This window comes from Alosa pseudoharengus, unplaced genomic scaffold, assembly GCF_046254945.1.
Source record: "Alosa pseudoharengus isolate Yale_2024_CS ecotype anadromous, Long Island Sound unplaced genomic scaffold, YU_APseudo_1.1 YU_APseudo_1.1_scf_12, whole genome shotgun sequence".
NCBI classification, from domain to species: domain Eukaryota; kingdom Metazoa; phylum Chordata; class Actinopteri; order Clupeiformes; family Clupeidae; genus Alosa; species Alosa pseudoharengus.
Window position 1 is genome coordinate 28,362,951 of NW_027468587.1, and position 16,310 is coordinate 28,379,260.

Sequence of the window (16,310 nt, forward strand, 5' to 3'; positions counted from 1 at the left end):
TGCAATACCTTGCCTAGTGACCTGTCTCAAGTCTTCAACCTGTGATTTATCACTAAGGCTTGCATCATACCACCTTCCCAGACTCTTCACTGGTTTCTCCAGAACTGTGGGAATCACCTCCTTATTTATAGCAAACTTCTTATCTGTTACCTTCCCTTTAACAATTGAGAGACTCCTAGACTTACTTGGTTTCACCTTCATTCTGGCCCATTGCAGATTACTATTTAACCTACCCAGCAACCTGTTGGTGCATGGAACGGTTGACATCAAGGTTGTCATGTCGTCCATGAAAGCCCGAATCGGGGGGAGGCGTGGCCCTCCCTGCAACTTCTCCCCACCCACTACCCATTTTGAGGCCCTAATGATGACCTCCATTGCCATTGTAAAAGCAAGTGGGGAGATGGTACATCCGGCCATGATTCCTATCTCAAGTTGTTGCCACCCTGTGGTGTAATCAGCTGTAGTAAAACATAATTGAATATCCAGAAAGTATGCTTTTACTAGGCTTTTAATGCTACCTGGGATTCTGAAATAATCAAAGGCCTCCCACAACAGACTATGCGGCACAGACCCAAAAGCATTAGCCAAATCCAAGAACACAACGTGCAGGTCTCTCTTCTCACGCTTTGCTAATTGAATTTGGTGCCAAATCATGCTGGTATGCTCTAAGCACCCGGAGAAGCCAGGAATTCCAGCTTTTTGCACCGTGGTATCAATTAGTTTATTCCTTTCAAGGTAATTTGTCAGTCTCCGTGCCACCACACTGAAGAAAACCTTCCCTTCAACATTCAGTAGACTAATTGGCCTAAATTGATTAATCTCCACTGCGTCCTTTTCTTTGGGAATAAATATTCCCCCAGCCCTCCACCAAGCCTTGGGAATACTCTGCTTTTTCCAAACTATCTTCATTAATTGCCATAAAAATCTTAAAACATCTGGTGCACTCTTATACAACCGGTAGGGCACTCCATTAGGCCCCGGGGCTGAAGAGGCCCTTGCACGTTTTATTACTTCTTGCACCTCTTTCCACCTTGGTGGACTATCGTCGCATTGGCTACTTAATTCACCAATAGGTGGGATATCAGCAGGAAGTACCATCTTTCTGAACCTCTCCCTATCTTTGTGCACTCCCTCTAAATACTCCTCAAGCTTCTGCTTAGGTTCCAAAAGACTACCACTCTTCTGCATTACGAATAAAGACTTAACAAACTTAAATGGGTCGAATGCTAGTCGAGCTGGTGATTTCTTCTTCCTATTTTTCCTAATATTTTCAGCTCTTCTTAGCACTACTAACCGCTCCCTCACATCTGCCTGTAGACAGTCAATACCTTCCTTCTCATCATCTGTAGCTTTTCTCCACTGCTTCTTAAGCTGCCTCCTCTCCTTGATAAGTTTATCTATCTCCTGCTGGCGCCTAGATTTAACTACCTCATGTTGCCGTTTTGTCCTTTTGTCCTAAATCTTTCCTTACCATAGCTATAAATAATGTCTCCCATTTTCTCTAATTTGCTTTCAGCCGTCCCCTTGAGCTGACCCAGGATACTGACCAAATCACTATTAACATCTTCCCACATTCTACATTCTGCTGCGCCTGGCCATCTAACCCCAGGCCTATGACCATTAATCTTCTCCCTCCTTGGCTGACTGACCTCTCTTTCTGCCTCAGTGCTAGAGCTTTCCTCAACAACAGGGGTACTGATGTCCTGCGAACTGTGGGTTTCTTCCTGTCGCTGAACTTCAACCGACCCTGTGTTCCCTCTACCAATCACTTATTTTTCCCTTGATGAATTTTCAGGCCCTTTAGACTTGTAACCTTCTGCCAACCACACACACACATCTGCAGCTTTTTCTCAGTTTTTTCTGAACTAGTGGCTTCCACAAACATGTTTTCCTTACTCGTAATCAAATTCGTTCCAGGGTCAGTAACCATGTCTATTACAAGTGAGTCATCTTCCACCCCTGCTCTCGCTGACTCTAGGGGTATTTTTTAATTATGTTGTACTGTAGCTTAGTAGGGTGCAGCCCATAGATTAGTAAAGCCTGGGCTACTGCCACAATGAGCTGCTAACCCATTGTAGCCCCGGCGTGTTGTTGGTGATGCGCAACGTGAGTGTTACGACCCTGTATTTGGAAATTAGTCACCTGTAAAATCTATCGGAATTTTTGAAGAATTATTGCTAGTTTTTTCTTTATTAGTTTGGTAATTTTACATTTTTTGGTCCATTCTCAACCACTGCCTCTGCTTCCTTGGCCACACCCACTTTGATTGAAGGTAACTCCGCTCGGTACCATGACAACTGGTGTCAGAAGTGGGATGGCCATTAGAGGGCAGTATTGAGTATTCTTTTTTTTTACCCGGCACGCCCTTTCGGATTTTTCTACGCTTTCTACTACTTGTGAGTGATTCTCCAGGCCCCCCCGTGAACGCCACCATGGCCCTAAAGAAAAAAAGTATGCAGCAAGATGACGGGACAGCTAGGAGAGAAGAGGCTGGTGACGAGGAACCTGAATTGGCTAGTCTGGCCGAGGATGCCTCCCTGCAGGATCTGCGGGACCTGATCCGCACCCAGATGGCGCAGCAGCAGGACTGGGAAGAGCGCATGGAACAGGACACATCGCAACAGTGGAGGACAATACAACATCAATTCAGTCTTCTCCAGCGGGAGGTGCAGGAGAGGACCACCCCCGACCTGGGAGGACGTCCCCACCCAATTCCGAGCCATGTTCCAGAGGCGCCGGGAGGAGGATCTTCCGCCACGGGTCGATGCTTCACACCACCACTGGGATTACCCCGTTCAAGCAGTCAGGTTAGAGGGCATGTAGAACGGGAGCCTCGACTCCAGTGCTTGTGTGACAGCGATGATATTGAGCACTATCTCATCATATTTGAGAGGGTAGCGGTGGCGTGTCAGTGGCCGACAACTGACTGGGTAGTTAGGCTAGCGCCCCTACTGACGGGCAAGGCTAGGGCTGCCTACATCAATATGGATCAGGAAGAGGCCCTGGATTATGAGCAGGTGAAGGCGGCCATACTGGATAAGTATGACATCAACCAGGAGACATACCGACTGCAGTTCCGGGGTGCCCAGGTAGGGGACGATGAGTCCCCTAAGGAGCTGTATGTCCGGCTACGGGACCTTTACCAAAGATGGGTCAGCCACAACACCACAGCAAAGAGCAGATTGGGGAACAGATCATTCTGGAGCAGTTCCTCCGCCTCATGGCTCCAGAGCTCCAGGTGTGGATTCGAGAACGGGACCCCAGCTCTGCTGCTGATGCTGCAGCGTTGGCGGACATCTTCGTGTCGGCCCGTCGGAAGGCCCAGCCCTGGACGTATGCCAAATGGAAGGTGAGCAGGGAATCTAACAGACCCCACCGTCAGTCTCAGCCACCCAAGAAGACCAGCAGTAAAGGGAGGTCTGCGGTTGATAAGGATGGTCCGTTCAAAGAAAGCCCTACCTTTAGATCTAGCGGCCCCAAGGTTCCAGTCTGTTTTCAGTGTGGACAGGAAGGTCATATAAAGCCAAAGTGCCCCAATAACCCAGACAACCAATCCACTCTTTGCACAGTACCTAGAGCTAGTCCCCCGAAGAAACACTTAAGTCATTGTTGCGTGGTAGTTCTGAATGGACAAGAGGTTAGTGTACTTGTAGACACAGGTAGTATGCAGTCCCTGGTGTCCCCTGACCTAGTGCCAGCACATCTTAGAAACTACACGGTGTTGACCCAACTATGCTGCGTACATGGGGAGGACAGATGTTATCCAACTGCAAGGGTGCATGTGGGGGTTTTGGGACAGACTTACCTACTGGAGGTTGGGGTGGTCGATAATCTGCCATATCAAATGATTTTGGGCCAGAATTTTCCCATTTTGCTCGATTTAGTTCCTGTTAGCAGTGGGTGTAACATGACAGTGACAGGGGCTATGGCTAAGAAGAGTGAGGTAGAGATGCCGCTTTTGGCATTGCCGTTCTATGATGGTGATATTGAAGCTCAGCCGGGAAAGACTAGGAAACCTAAGCAGCAGAGAAGGCAGGAGAAATTCCAGTTTGGGGTGGCTCACGGGCAGGAGGAGTCCAACTCAGAGCAGCTGGAGGTGCCAGTAAAGATCCCACAAGATATTGGGTTGATGCAGCAGCAGGATCCAGTAATTGGCCCTATATATCAGCAGATTTTGAAGGGAGAGCAGCTTAGTGGTGATGGGAAAGAGGAGCCAGGGCAGGAGTTTTCCCTCAGGAATGGAGTGCTATATAAAGGGGGAGGGGTGGGAGCAAGGATGGTTGTTCCTCAGAAGGTCAGAGGGATAGTCCTTGATTTGAGCCATTCTGTCCCCTGGGCAGGGTATTTAGGGAGAGAGAAGACCCGTGCCCGAGTCAGCCGGCATTTTTTTTGGCCAAAGATGGCCAAGGACATTGCCGACTTTTGTAAGACGGTCCCCCCAAGGTCCCTTTAGAGCCTCTTCCAATAGTGGGTACACCCTTTGAACAGTTGGGGATGGATGTTGTGGGTCCCCTCGAGCGTAGCAAGGCTGGGAATTGCTTCATGCTGGTCATTACAGACTATGCCACCAGGTATCCTGAGGTGTTTGCGCTTAAGGGGGTGAAGGCCAAAACCATAGCTACCTGTCTCATGCAGCTTTTCTCCAGGGTGGGGTTCCCTAGGGCCATAAATACCGATCAGGGGTCCAACTTTATGTCTAAGCTTATTAAACAGGCCTACAGGTTGTTAGGGATCAAGGGCATTCGGACTACCCCTTATCATCCGCAGACGGATGGGTTAACGGAGCGGTTTAACCCTTACAAGCCCGACCGTTCTAATTTCGTTAATATTTTAACGATGACCAATCATCTAATATCTCAGCTGTCCAATGACTGATTTTATTTCTGAAATCTTCCCCGTAATGCTGACAACATAAGCTTCAATTTGATATGATTGGTTAAGGGGTTTATGGCGCGAAATGTTTTAGATACTTGAAGATGAGTCTTGAAAAAATATTTTCACTTGAGTCGGTGCATTTGACGTGGACAGCCGGATGCCACCTGCACTTAAGTTGGAGTTTACCTCGACTGGAAACAACAAAGCTGGATAAACTGAGGTAATATTGTTTTTACATCGGTTCTAGTTATGGTTTATCTTAATTTGAAGTCCTTAAATCATGTTATTTGACAGTAATATGCTTTCTCATCAGTGTCAACATTATGGCTTAGCGGGGGGGCTAGTGCATCGTCATTCGTAATTCAGAATCGTAATTCTGAACTGCTTGCAATATTATCGTTTGCTTTTGATCTCAGTTATTTTCATTTGACAGTTTCATTTAAAAACCTGTTAGTATATAACCTGTAGGTAAGTTTGTTTTCTAGTACCAATTTGCTTGTTAGGTAAGCATTATATTGGCAAGACAGTATAGCAAACCAAAGCTGAATAAATCAATGGGCGGCGCGTTTCTAAGTTGCGTTCTCTTACATGAAATAAGTTGAGCGATATTTTTACTCCTCTCAATATGTAACGTTAGTTGTAGAAAATAAGATGTGAAATCACATATTCTGTCAGAAATGTAATTAACTTATTGCCTTTCCTCCGGTTGTTATCTGTAGTGCAGTCTGTAGTGAACTATTTTAGCTTGCTAACTTCTAAATAACAAACATCAGACGTGCTTGTCTCAACATTTTCTAAGATGGCATGACTTGAAATAGATGAAGCACAACTCCTCCCAATATTTAGTTATAGAAAACATGATGTGAAATCACATATTCTGTCAGAAATGTCATTATTGCATTTCAGCAGTTTGTTACTAAGTGAAATGTAATCTGTCTTTAGCTTGATGCCAGCCAGGCAATCAGATTTAGGGTAGCTAAACCCATGTGTAATACAATGACTTTTCATAGGCCTACTTAGAAATATTTCGAGTATATTCTGAGGATGCTTCAATAGTTTAGGCTACCTCTTCTTTTGTGTGCATACATGCACAAATCTGTAGTTTTGTGATTTTATTTTTTACATTAATAAAGGTATTTGTATGATTTCGCTCTTGTTTCAGACGGAGGATGACAAGACCTACACAGACCTTCTCGCAAGCCTGAAGAGGTAGCTGACTGCTCATGAGCTTCCGCTCACAATGCTGAAGACCATGAGGGGATGGAGGAAGAAGGTATAGATTTATGTGCCATGCGTAGGATGGTGCAGACTAAAACTGTGTGAAATAGACTTGTTATGTTCTTTTTTACTCACATTGTTGTCCCAGGCATATGTGGTTTTACCAACCGGAAGGAATGGGAGCTTGTGCTTAGTAGGCCATCGTATGCAAACAGTGCAGGGGCATGGGACAAAGACCCCAGAAGAGTTTCACAGGTTTCTGGGATTGATCATTTACATGGGGTTCACTTCCCTCCCTAATATCCATTGCTACTGGGGAACCAAGTCTTGGCAGGGATCAGGGGACATTGACCAAATGATGAATACATATTGTGTACTACAAAAAACGCAAAATACCAGAAAGCACTTTTTCTCCATTGACATTGCCGTTGTCAGTAGTTTCTTGTTATTTCAAGTTTGACAATGCAATGCAGAATCTGGTGTTGAACCCAGACAGAATTTGGAGGAAATCTATCACAACAGCTGGTAGGCATTTCCGTTGAAATTTCAGCCTCACCTTCAGCTGCTCCAACTACTACTCTGTCGTCTTTCCATCAAGTACATATTCCTGTACAGCAGGAGCTTGTTATATATATATATATATTTTACATCATTTCATAGAACTGATCCTTCTGATTACAATGGTATGTATATCCCATTGATGGTATGTATTATACTCAAGAAATAAGGTTTTTTGTGTGAGGAGGTCATCCAGCACCAAAAATGGAATGTTCGGCACGGGCATGAAAGGGTTAACCAAATCCTGAAGCAGATGTTGCGGTAGTTTGTGGACAAAACCGGCACCGACTGGGACAACTGGCTCCCATATCTTCTTTTTGCTTATTGAGAAGTCCCGCAGGCCTCAACAGGATATTCACCGTTCAAGCTGCTTTATGGCCGGGAGGTGCGGGGACCACTGTCGTTGCTGAAGGAGAGCTGGATGGGACAAGAGCAGGTCCCCCAGACACAGAACACCCTCTCCTATGTTCTCCAAATGAGGGAGAGACTGAAGAGTATGGGAGAGCTTGCCCAGCGAAACCTTGAAGGCGCAACAACGACAGAGGACCTACTATGATCAGAAAGCCAGAGCCCGTAGTCGGAGACAAAGTGCTGGTGATGCTGCCCAGTGACAACAGCAAGCTGCTGGCGAAGTGGCAGGGCCCTTTCCATGTCACCCGCCGACTGGGATCCACCACATATGAGGTTTCCAAGCCGGGGCAAAAGAGGTCCAGACGGGTGCTGCACATCAACCTCTTGAAGAAGTGGTGCGAGCGACCTGCACCAAGGACTGATGTGTTCATGATCCGGCGTGTGCAGGATGAGGATGAGGTGGAGGAGCAGTACCTACCGTTACCATCAGAGGGCGCCTTCGACCTCAGTCACATCTCCCCTGCCTAGCAAGCTGATATCCGTCAGCTCTGTAGTCCAGCTTTGTTCAAGGAGAAGCCAGGGCGCACCCGGCTGGTAGACCACCACATCTCCCTGTGTGAGGGGGCAGTCCCCCGTCGCCTGAGTTATCGGATCCCTGAGCGTCTCCTTGCTGCTCTGAAGGAGGAGATGGAGCAGATGAAGACCATGGGCATCATTGAGCCATCCAAGAGCGATTGGTGTAGTCCAGTCGTATTAGTGCCTAAGAAGGATGGGATGTTGAGATTTTGTGTGGACTTCAGGTACCTGAATTCAGTCTCCAAGTTCGACTCATATCCGACACCCCGGATCGATGACTTGGTGAACTGCCTAGGCTCTGCAAAGTGGGTAACTACCTTGGATCTGGCCAAAGGTTATTGGCAGGTCCCCCTCCATGATTCTGCTAAAGGGGCTTACTGCCTTCCGGACCCCAGTTCTCAGTAATGCCTTCTGGGTTACATGGAGCCCCGGCAACCTTCCAGAGGTTGATAGACCGGGTGCTCACAGGAACCAATGGCTACGCAGGGGCGCATTTGGATGACGTCATCGTGTGAAGTTCATCATGGGGACAGCATCTCCAACATCTTCAGGAGGTGTTGCAGAAGATTGCGGCTGCAGGTCTTACCCTCAATCCTGCCAAGTGTGCCAAGGGCTATGTGATCGGGGGAGGGGTCATTAAGCCTCAGGTACAGAAGCTGGAAGCCATTCAGAAATGTCCCCTGCCACAGACCCATGTGCGATCCTTCTTGGGTATGGCTGGATGGTATAGGAGATTCATGCCCAACTTTGCTGGCCGGGCGGCAGCCCTGACAGACCTGACCCGTAAGAACTGTCCAGTCCAGGTCCAATGGTCTGAGGAGGCCAAGAAGGCCTTCCAAGACTTCAGCATGCCTTATGTAACCAGCCTGTTTTGTACTGTCCTAATTTTGAACAGCAGTTTGTGTTGCAAACTGATACTTCCAATACCGGCATAGGGGCGGTGCTCCTCCAGGGGGAACCTGGTCAGCGGCATCCGGTGGCGTACATCAGCCGGAAACTGTTCCCCAGGGAGGTGCGCTACTCTACGGTCGAGTGCCTGGCGGTGAAATGGGCCCTTGACACCTTCAGGTACTATCTCTTGGGCCGTAGGGCTCCTGGAGACAGATCACCGGCCGCTGCAGTGGATGGATCGCATGCGAAATTCGAATGCTCGCATCACCCGCTGGTATCTGTCCATGCAGCCATACCGGTTCACCATCAGCCACGTCCCTGGATGGAATAACACCACCGCCGACTTCCTCTCCCGCCTGCCGGCGTGAGACCAGAGGTGGGGGGGTGTGTGACGGTCAAGACATGACCTCACAGGACTTGTGCCCTGTCGGCACTCATCTAACCTCCATATCTGTGGTTATGTACCCACACATGCATACACAACATTAATATTAACATTCACTAAATGACTTACACCACATTATGGACTGTTACCTTATGGTTGGCAGCATTGGGAGATCATAACCGATCTTATGGACAGAATGTCCTGCGTCTGTGTGGCGACGGCAACGTGCTGTTGCGCAAGAGTGTAACTTTGGGCCATAGCTACGTGGCTATCACTGTGGACATTCGCACTCACCTAACACTATTTCCCATTATGTTGTAATGTTTCATGTAAGGCAAGGTATGACACAAGACAACTAGCTGCTATGTTTGTACGTTTATTGTTAACTTAAGTTATACGCGTAAGCTTGAGTAAAACATGAATGCTGATCAGACATAAGTTAACGACTGTTGTGTTCTCTCGTTCTGGCTCTGAAGGTCCGGTGGCAAAGGGGGCCGACGAGACACTACGGACGATTTATTGGTTCCGGGCGGCATTGAGCCGTGCCATTCTGTTTATTGCTGTGGGGGACGTTCGCGACGGTCCTGATCAAACCACTGCGATCTTTATTCTTAACACAAGCAATAGGGTGTACTATTTAGCAATGTTTTTTTGATATAACTGCTAGGGCATAGGTCACATCTGTATGCTTGTGAATCAGGGTCTGTCTTGTCTTTTATGTAGAAATTGATTGTTTATTGTTTCCCCGTCTATGTGAATGGTGCTGGTCGCCAGGTATATGTACCCCTCTGTTTCATCTGATGTCAGTCTTGATGTCATTGGTGATGCGCAACGTGAGTGTTACGACCCTGTATTTGGAAAATAGTCACCTGTAAAATCTATCGGAATTTTTGAAGAATTATTGCTAGTTTTTTCTTTATTAGTTTGGTAATTTTTCTATGGACCCCTCTGCTTGTGTTGTATTCAAGCCATCATAAAATGTTTTGGTCCATTCTCAACCACTGCCTCTGCTTCCTTGGCCACACCCACTTTGATTGAAGGTAACTCAGCTCGGTACCGTGACAAGCTGAAACTAGTGAAACATGGCTGACTCATCCTGCTCAGGAGCTGGGTTGAGTTACCATGGCAATCTGCGGCTTTGAGAGGACTGGCTTACTAGGAGTGGCCCTTGAGGACATTCTTTACCAAATCACTACCTGAAGGCCCAGAAACCGGTTCCCAATGCCCCTGCACCCTTTTTGTGTGTGTGTGTGTGTGTGTGCAAGTTTGTGTCCACGCCAGTAAGGACAAGGCTGTGGGAGGTGCAACAGGTTTGCCTGCAGGTAAGCTGTGTACGAGCGGCCTGTGACAGTCATAGCTCTGTGTGACTTTGATAGGGATACGGTAGACAGCACATTTGGCGTGTTGGTGTGTCTGTTTTTATCAGAGACAGTCAGTGTGTTGTTGTGCTGTTGTACCACTAATGTCAGGTGGGAAGGTCTTCAGAAAAGAATCACTCAGAACTGAACAGGTGACCAAACCAGTCTGAATCCCCTGTGACCTCAGGTGAGTGACTCTTTAAAAAAGAATACATCTCAGAATCTCCGTTTCTGTTTAATTGTCATTAAGGTAGCCTACTCTGGCTCTGCTAGTCTGCCTATACGCGTTAGTAATCTATCCATTCTATATTTATAGAGATTAAAGGACGCAATGGCCGCGAGATACCCTTGGTGGAAGACCCTCACGGTGAGGAAGAAGAGAGACCAGGTGCTGAAGGACTTGGAGAACGCGGAGAACTCAGAGAACGCGGCCGACGGCTCCAAACAAAATGTGGACTCCCAGGATAACAGGAATTCCAGCCTCATCTCCGACGAGATGTATGACGACTCCCAGGAAGAGTCTGCGTTTAACGAGCACACCTCTCGGCGGAACCTGCGCGTCTCGCGCTCTGGGCGCTTTAAGGAGAAACGGAGAATTCGGGTGACTCTACCCGAACACAACAACTTGCATGACACCACGGCTGCTGTGGCCAAATAACGACAATGAATTGTTGCGAATGGGATATGGGTTTATGCTTACAATCGTTTACACTGTGTGCAAACTGAACGTTTTTTGGGAATGTGGTTGTCATGACAGGGGCTGTGGTTTTAAGTGCACAGCAGGCTATGAATAGCCTGGAGCCCGTCTCCCATAAATGGATACCACCTCTGTTCTCCCCACAACTGAAGGATTCAAAAGTAGCAAAAAGAATGAAGAATATTTAAAAGCCAGATCGCCCTGGCACCTTTGATTGTTCGTATCAATGTTTGTCTGCAATTTGTCATACGTTGTTGAAGGGATACTTATTTATTATTTGATTGAAGTGATAATTATTATGAAGGATAATTTAATTTTGGTGTTGGTGACGAGTGTTACTAAACATGGCTTACCGTCCGCTTACGTCCATATACAGTACGTCCATTTTGCACAACACTGATTGGCTGACAGGACAATTATGCACCAATACTGACCGAAGGCAAAGACCACTGGTCTTGAGGTTATGTGATGCAGTCTATTGTAGCTTATAGTCATTTACTGAAGTACATTAATGGTTAATGAAGATTTGTATTCATGAAATAAATTTGTCATCACAAACAGGTCATCAGTCAAATGTTGTTTAGTTATCAAACGACAGTGAAAAATCTGTTGTCAACGAGAGCATGCAGGCACTGTACTCTTGCTTAAAGAAGGATACACGGTGTAATGTAGCCTATATGGCCATGTAATTACACGAGGTAATGTTCAAGAAAATTTCAACAATGTCACGTCTGACAGCAGCATTGTTCAAATATATTTCAGTGTCTGGAATAGACATTTATTATTGTTATTTGTTTTATTGGTCTTATATATCCAAAGCGACTTACAGACGTCAATTACAGGGCAGTCTCCTCAGAGCAACTCGGTGTTTAGTGCCTTGCACAAGGTAGCAGCCGGAAATCAAACCCAACTTTTCTGGATACAGCATACTAGCCCAGAGCCTTAGCCAGTATCCCATTTAACAACATACTATTGTCCTGGTGCTGCTGTTTCAGTGACAGAAAACCACACCTTCATAGACAGGTGGAGACCATATCACATTAAACACGACCATCATTTATTTGCCATTATTCTATTTATGAACAGTAACTGATTTGTATACATAATGTATACCAATGAACTTGGATTGAGTTCCTTTGACTTGTAACTGTGTGTCTGCATGAGTATATTAGGAACTGACAGATTTTTTTCAGGTTGTGTCTTGTGATCCTGTGTGTGTGTGCATGGGTGTGGTGAGAGTGTGTGTGACAGATTGCTGGCAGCACCATCCCCAGAGATGAAGTGAAAACCATCCCCGGAGATTAAGTGAAAAACAGGTTCATTATAATCCCTGGCTCTAAAATAGCAGTTAGCACTGAATGTGTGTGTTATGTAATTGGGGGACAGTGTTGGGCTTGTTCCTCCGTCACTCATGAGCGTCAGGCACGGCCTGTCATGGGAAACAGAGAGCGTGAATGAGGAAGCTGGCTTCTTAGGTGCTGTGGTAACAGTGAGATTGGCAGTGCACTCTGTCCCTCCCAAGAACAAGGATCTCCTAAAAAGGTGCTTGTTCACAGCCCCAAGAAATGGCAAACAAATCCCAGCATTCTAAAGTTGCCTAGACAACTAACCCCAACATTCCAAAGTTTGCAGCTGTTGGTTAAAGCCTTTAGAATGTTCAGAAAACCAACTTTCTGCTCCAGACTGCCCAGAACAGTCAAACCAAAGCGTTCTAAAGGATCTTTGGTCAAACTCAAACAATTCCATCCAACCAACATAGACTGATGATGCACACTAACCTAACTGTTGGAGTTTGTTGTTGCGATGTGCAAGCGGCTGAGGACTCATCTCACCTGGCATGACCAGTACCTCTAACACACTGCAACTACACTCTCTCTGGAACATTTGCCACATTGACTATGTTAATGCCTTGTGCTTACTCTCAACAGGCCTCAAAGCTTACTAGCTCAGTTGTTGATCTTAATTTGTAAAATTGTAAATCCTAAATTATAAGTGCCTTTTGCTGAATATTTGTAATTTTAAAAAGGCATTGAATGCCAGTTGCCATGTTGGAAAAAGCTTATCTTCTCATGTGTGGATAAGCTCAAATTCTCATGCACAGAGCTAACACCCAATCAGCAGTCTAGCACGTCTTCTGAGCTGGTCAAAGGGAGGGCAACCAACAGGGCAAGCGGCCAAACAGAATCTGTGATGAGATTAGGGTGCAGTCTGCGATTTTAATCCAGAACGCTTTTTGTCAAATCCAACAAACTGTTCCACAATATTATAGCTGTCACTTCCTGTGTGTGTGTGTGCGTGTGTGTGTGCGTGCTCAAAAACCTCTAATATTTATACTGGCCTAATGAATAGGCACAAATGGCATGTTCAGGTCACGCAGAAACATTGAGTACAAGGTGGTCATTTCCACTGGTTTCATTTCAATCTCATTAAAGCCAAACTCACAGTGATATAGCCAGTCAGAACTGAGAAAAATACAGACAAAGGTAACAAAATAAATACATACAAATACAGGCACAAAGGCAGGGGGTGGAGAGGAGGGACAGATGAGGGTTGGGACAGGTGATTCTCTCCTGGGGCATACAGTTCAGAGGATGCCTGAGCAGTAGCAAAGACAACACTCCCTCTACTGGTGATGAGAGGAATTTCAGCTCTCCGGAGGCTGAGTGCACTGGTAGAAGGAGGGCCTTCAGGACGTTTGGCCTTCTGAAGCTGACGCTACACAGGGCCAGTTCCTGAGCCATGCTGCTGGCCACTGTTCCTGAGTATTGTTGTTGCAATTGATATTGACCAACATTTTCTTTCCTGGAGAATTTTAATAACCAGTAGGCCATCCAATCATAACACATCAAACTGGTTCTGTGGCTACACAGCAGCATTGTTTAAAAAACTGCCCCAGGTATCATCACCTGTAGAGAGTCCTTCCTGCCAGAGGTGCAGCCTTCTAAAAGAGTAATTCCTGGTACTCACAACATATTGCCCTCTGCAGGACTAGGTTACATCACATTAAGCAACATATTGCCCTCTGCAGGACTAAACAATATCACATTTAGCAACATATTGCCCTCTGCAGGACTAGATAATATCACATTTAGCAACATATTGCCCTCTGCAGGACTAGGTTACATCACATTTAACAACATACTGTTGTCCTGGTGCTGCTGTTTCAGTGACAGAAGACCACACCTTCATAGACAGGTGGAGACCATGGCCATGTTATTAGACAGCTGCTATCTGTCTGGTGGTGAGTTAAGCACACACACATGATACATCCTGACAAGCACAACCCAGGGACACCCAACACTCACGCTCCACTCCCAACACATCCACACACTCACTCTCCACTCCCAACACACTCTGAACACCTACCCTTATCTTCTCCTTCTTTCCTATATATTTTGGGAATCTAAAATCATGTGCACGGACTGAAGACACCACTGCACTCCACTGAAATGTTAATGACGGCATGTTGAAGTGTCCTTAAAGAAACAAGCCACCTTTCTGAGAAATAAGCTTATTCGAAGTCTTCCCGAGAGTTAGATAAGAGGATAGATACCTCTCTTCTCTGTGCCTGCAAAATCACCGTCTGACACCGTCTAACTCTGGTTTAGACATCAAAATATGCTAATTTGCCAAAAAATTGGTGTGTTCCTTTAAATGCAAACATGACTAGAGAGGGTGTGTGAAGGTGGCTACAGTTCGTCGTGTTTGTAGGTGAACTCTCGAGCGGAGATGAACCCATCCTCGTCCTCGTCCTCCTTCTTGAATATGTCCTCCACCATCACCTCGTGGTGTGTGTCATTGGCGGCATAACCGTGTCTCTCAAACTCCTTCCTCAGGTACTCCTTCACCTAGTCACATGAGGGAGAACAGTCACCGCCAGGGCTCACACACACACACACACACACACACACACACACACAGCTGTGGCCCAGACACACACACACACAGATTGTTGTGGCTCTGACACACACACACACGCACAAACACACACACACAGACACACACACACACACACATGCGTGCACACACACAGCTGTGGTCCAGACAGACACACACACAGACTGTTGTGGCTCTGACACACACACACCCACACACAGACTGTTGTGGCTCAAACATCTCTTCTAGTTACACAACAGTCACTGCTGTAGCACATATACACACACGCGCGCGCACACACACACACACACACACACACACACACACACACACACACACACACATAGTACCTCCTGCCTGGAGAGCCTCCAGTCGTCGTTGAGGTCCATCTCCTGGAAGGACTCGTGGGAGCGCGGTCCGTTGCGGATTTCCATCACCTCAATGTCGAAGATCAGTGTGCTCTCTGGTGGGATCTTACCTGGAACCATAGAAAGGGAACAGAACAGGGGGAAATCAGTGTGCTCTCTGGCGGCACAGCAGGGGCAGTTTGGGGTGATTGTGGAGGGTTAGGGTTAGGGTGATTGTGGAGGGGTAGGTTGGGATAGGTTGGGGTGATTGAGAAGGGGCAGTTTGAGGTGATTGAGGAGGGGTAGGTTAAGGTCTCACCTTTGCCCTCCTTGCCGTAGGCGAGAGCGGGTGGGATGGTCAGCTTCCTCCTCTCGCCAGCGCACATATTCTGCAAGCCCTTATCCCAGCCCTGGATGACCTCTCTGATGCCCAACGTGAACCACACCGGGTTCTTATCCCCCTGCTGCCGGCTGGGAGACACACACAGCGTTATTTTAGCAGAATCCTCATGAGTCAAACCCCACTGGCTAGTCCACTAGTCCACAGCATTACTCTATCAGACCCGACCTGGCTAGTCCACCAGTTCATTTACTCAAACAGAATTAAAGGAGCGGATGTAGCTAAACCTCAGTTAACATGTTACAACTATCATACTACATCAGAACTTCGCATGCATTATTGCGGTTACGCAGATGTATCACCTGGAGTGGAACATGGTGCCGTTACTCTCCAGAAAGCCCTCGTAGTGCACCAGAAGAATGTCTCCATACTTGGACTTTCGGTGACAGAGGAAAGGCTTGGACATAACTTCAATCTTCACCTCTGGTTCCGGAAGTTTTGCACAGTCCACATTTAAGTGGACGAACAGTAAAAGGAAACTGAACATAATTTGCAACATATTTCCTCTTGAACAGAGTGATGTTTATTCTAAGGTGATTACAAACAAATAAGCACACCAAAATCCCGTTAGCTAGTGGCAATAACGCCGACTACGTGGCATGCAAGTTTTCTAGCATTCCAGCACTAGTACCAACAGCCCAAGTTTTCCTTTTAGACGTCCCACCCACCTTCTTGCTATTGGTTTGCTGGGTTAAAAGACACGCCTTATATCATGAGTAGTCACAGCTGATTGGAGCTCTTTTGTGATGTTGAAGGCCCGCCCGCCCCGGCTACGAAC

At 46.7% G+C, this 16,310-nt stretch overlaps 2 protein-coding genes across 2 annotated transcripts; one reads left to right on the plus strand and one right to left on the minus strand.

The window, feature by feature from the left end:
• The first annotated feature begins 10,151 nt into the window (after positions 1-10,151).
• LOC143118441 (proline-rich protein 15-like) lies at positions 10,152-11,469 on the plus strand. The gene is made up of 2 exons (XM_076279497.1): positions 10,152-10,399; positions 10,529-11,469. The coding sequence occupies exon 2, from the start codon at positions 10,544-10,546 to the stop codon at positions 10,868-10,870; it is 327 nt and encodes a 108-aa protein (XP_076135612.1). The 5' UTR covers positions 10,152-10,399; positions 10,529-10,543; the 3' UTR covers positions 10,871-11,469.
• Positions 11,470-13,296: 1,827 nt separating this feature from the next.
• Positions 13,297-16,131, minus strand: fkbp14 (FKBP prolyl isomerase 14). Its single transcript, XM_076280664.1, has 4 exons — positions 15,835-16,131; positions 15,452-15,603; positions 15,136-15,263; positions 13,297-14,757 (listed from the first exon to the last, which is right to left on the minus strand). Exons 1-4 carry the CDS (start codon positions 16,029-16,031, stop codon positions 14,599-14,601), a joined length of 636 nt encoding a protein of 211 aa, XP_076136779.1. The 5' UTR covers positions 16,032-16,131; the 3' UTR covers positions 13,297-14,598.
• Positions 16,132-16,310: the final 179 nt, after the last annotated feature.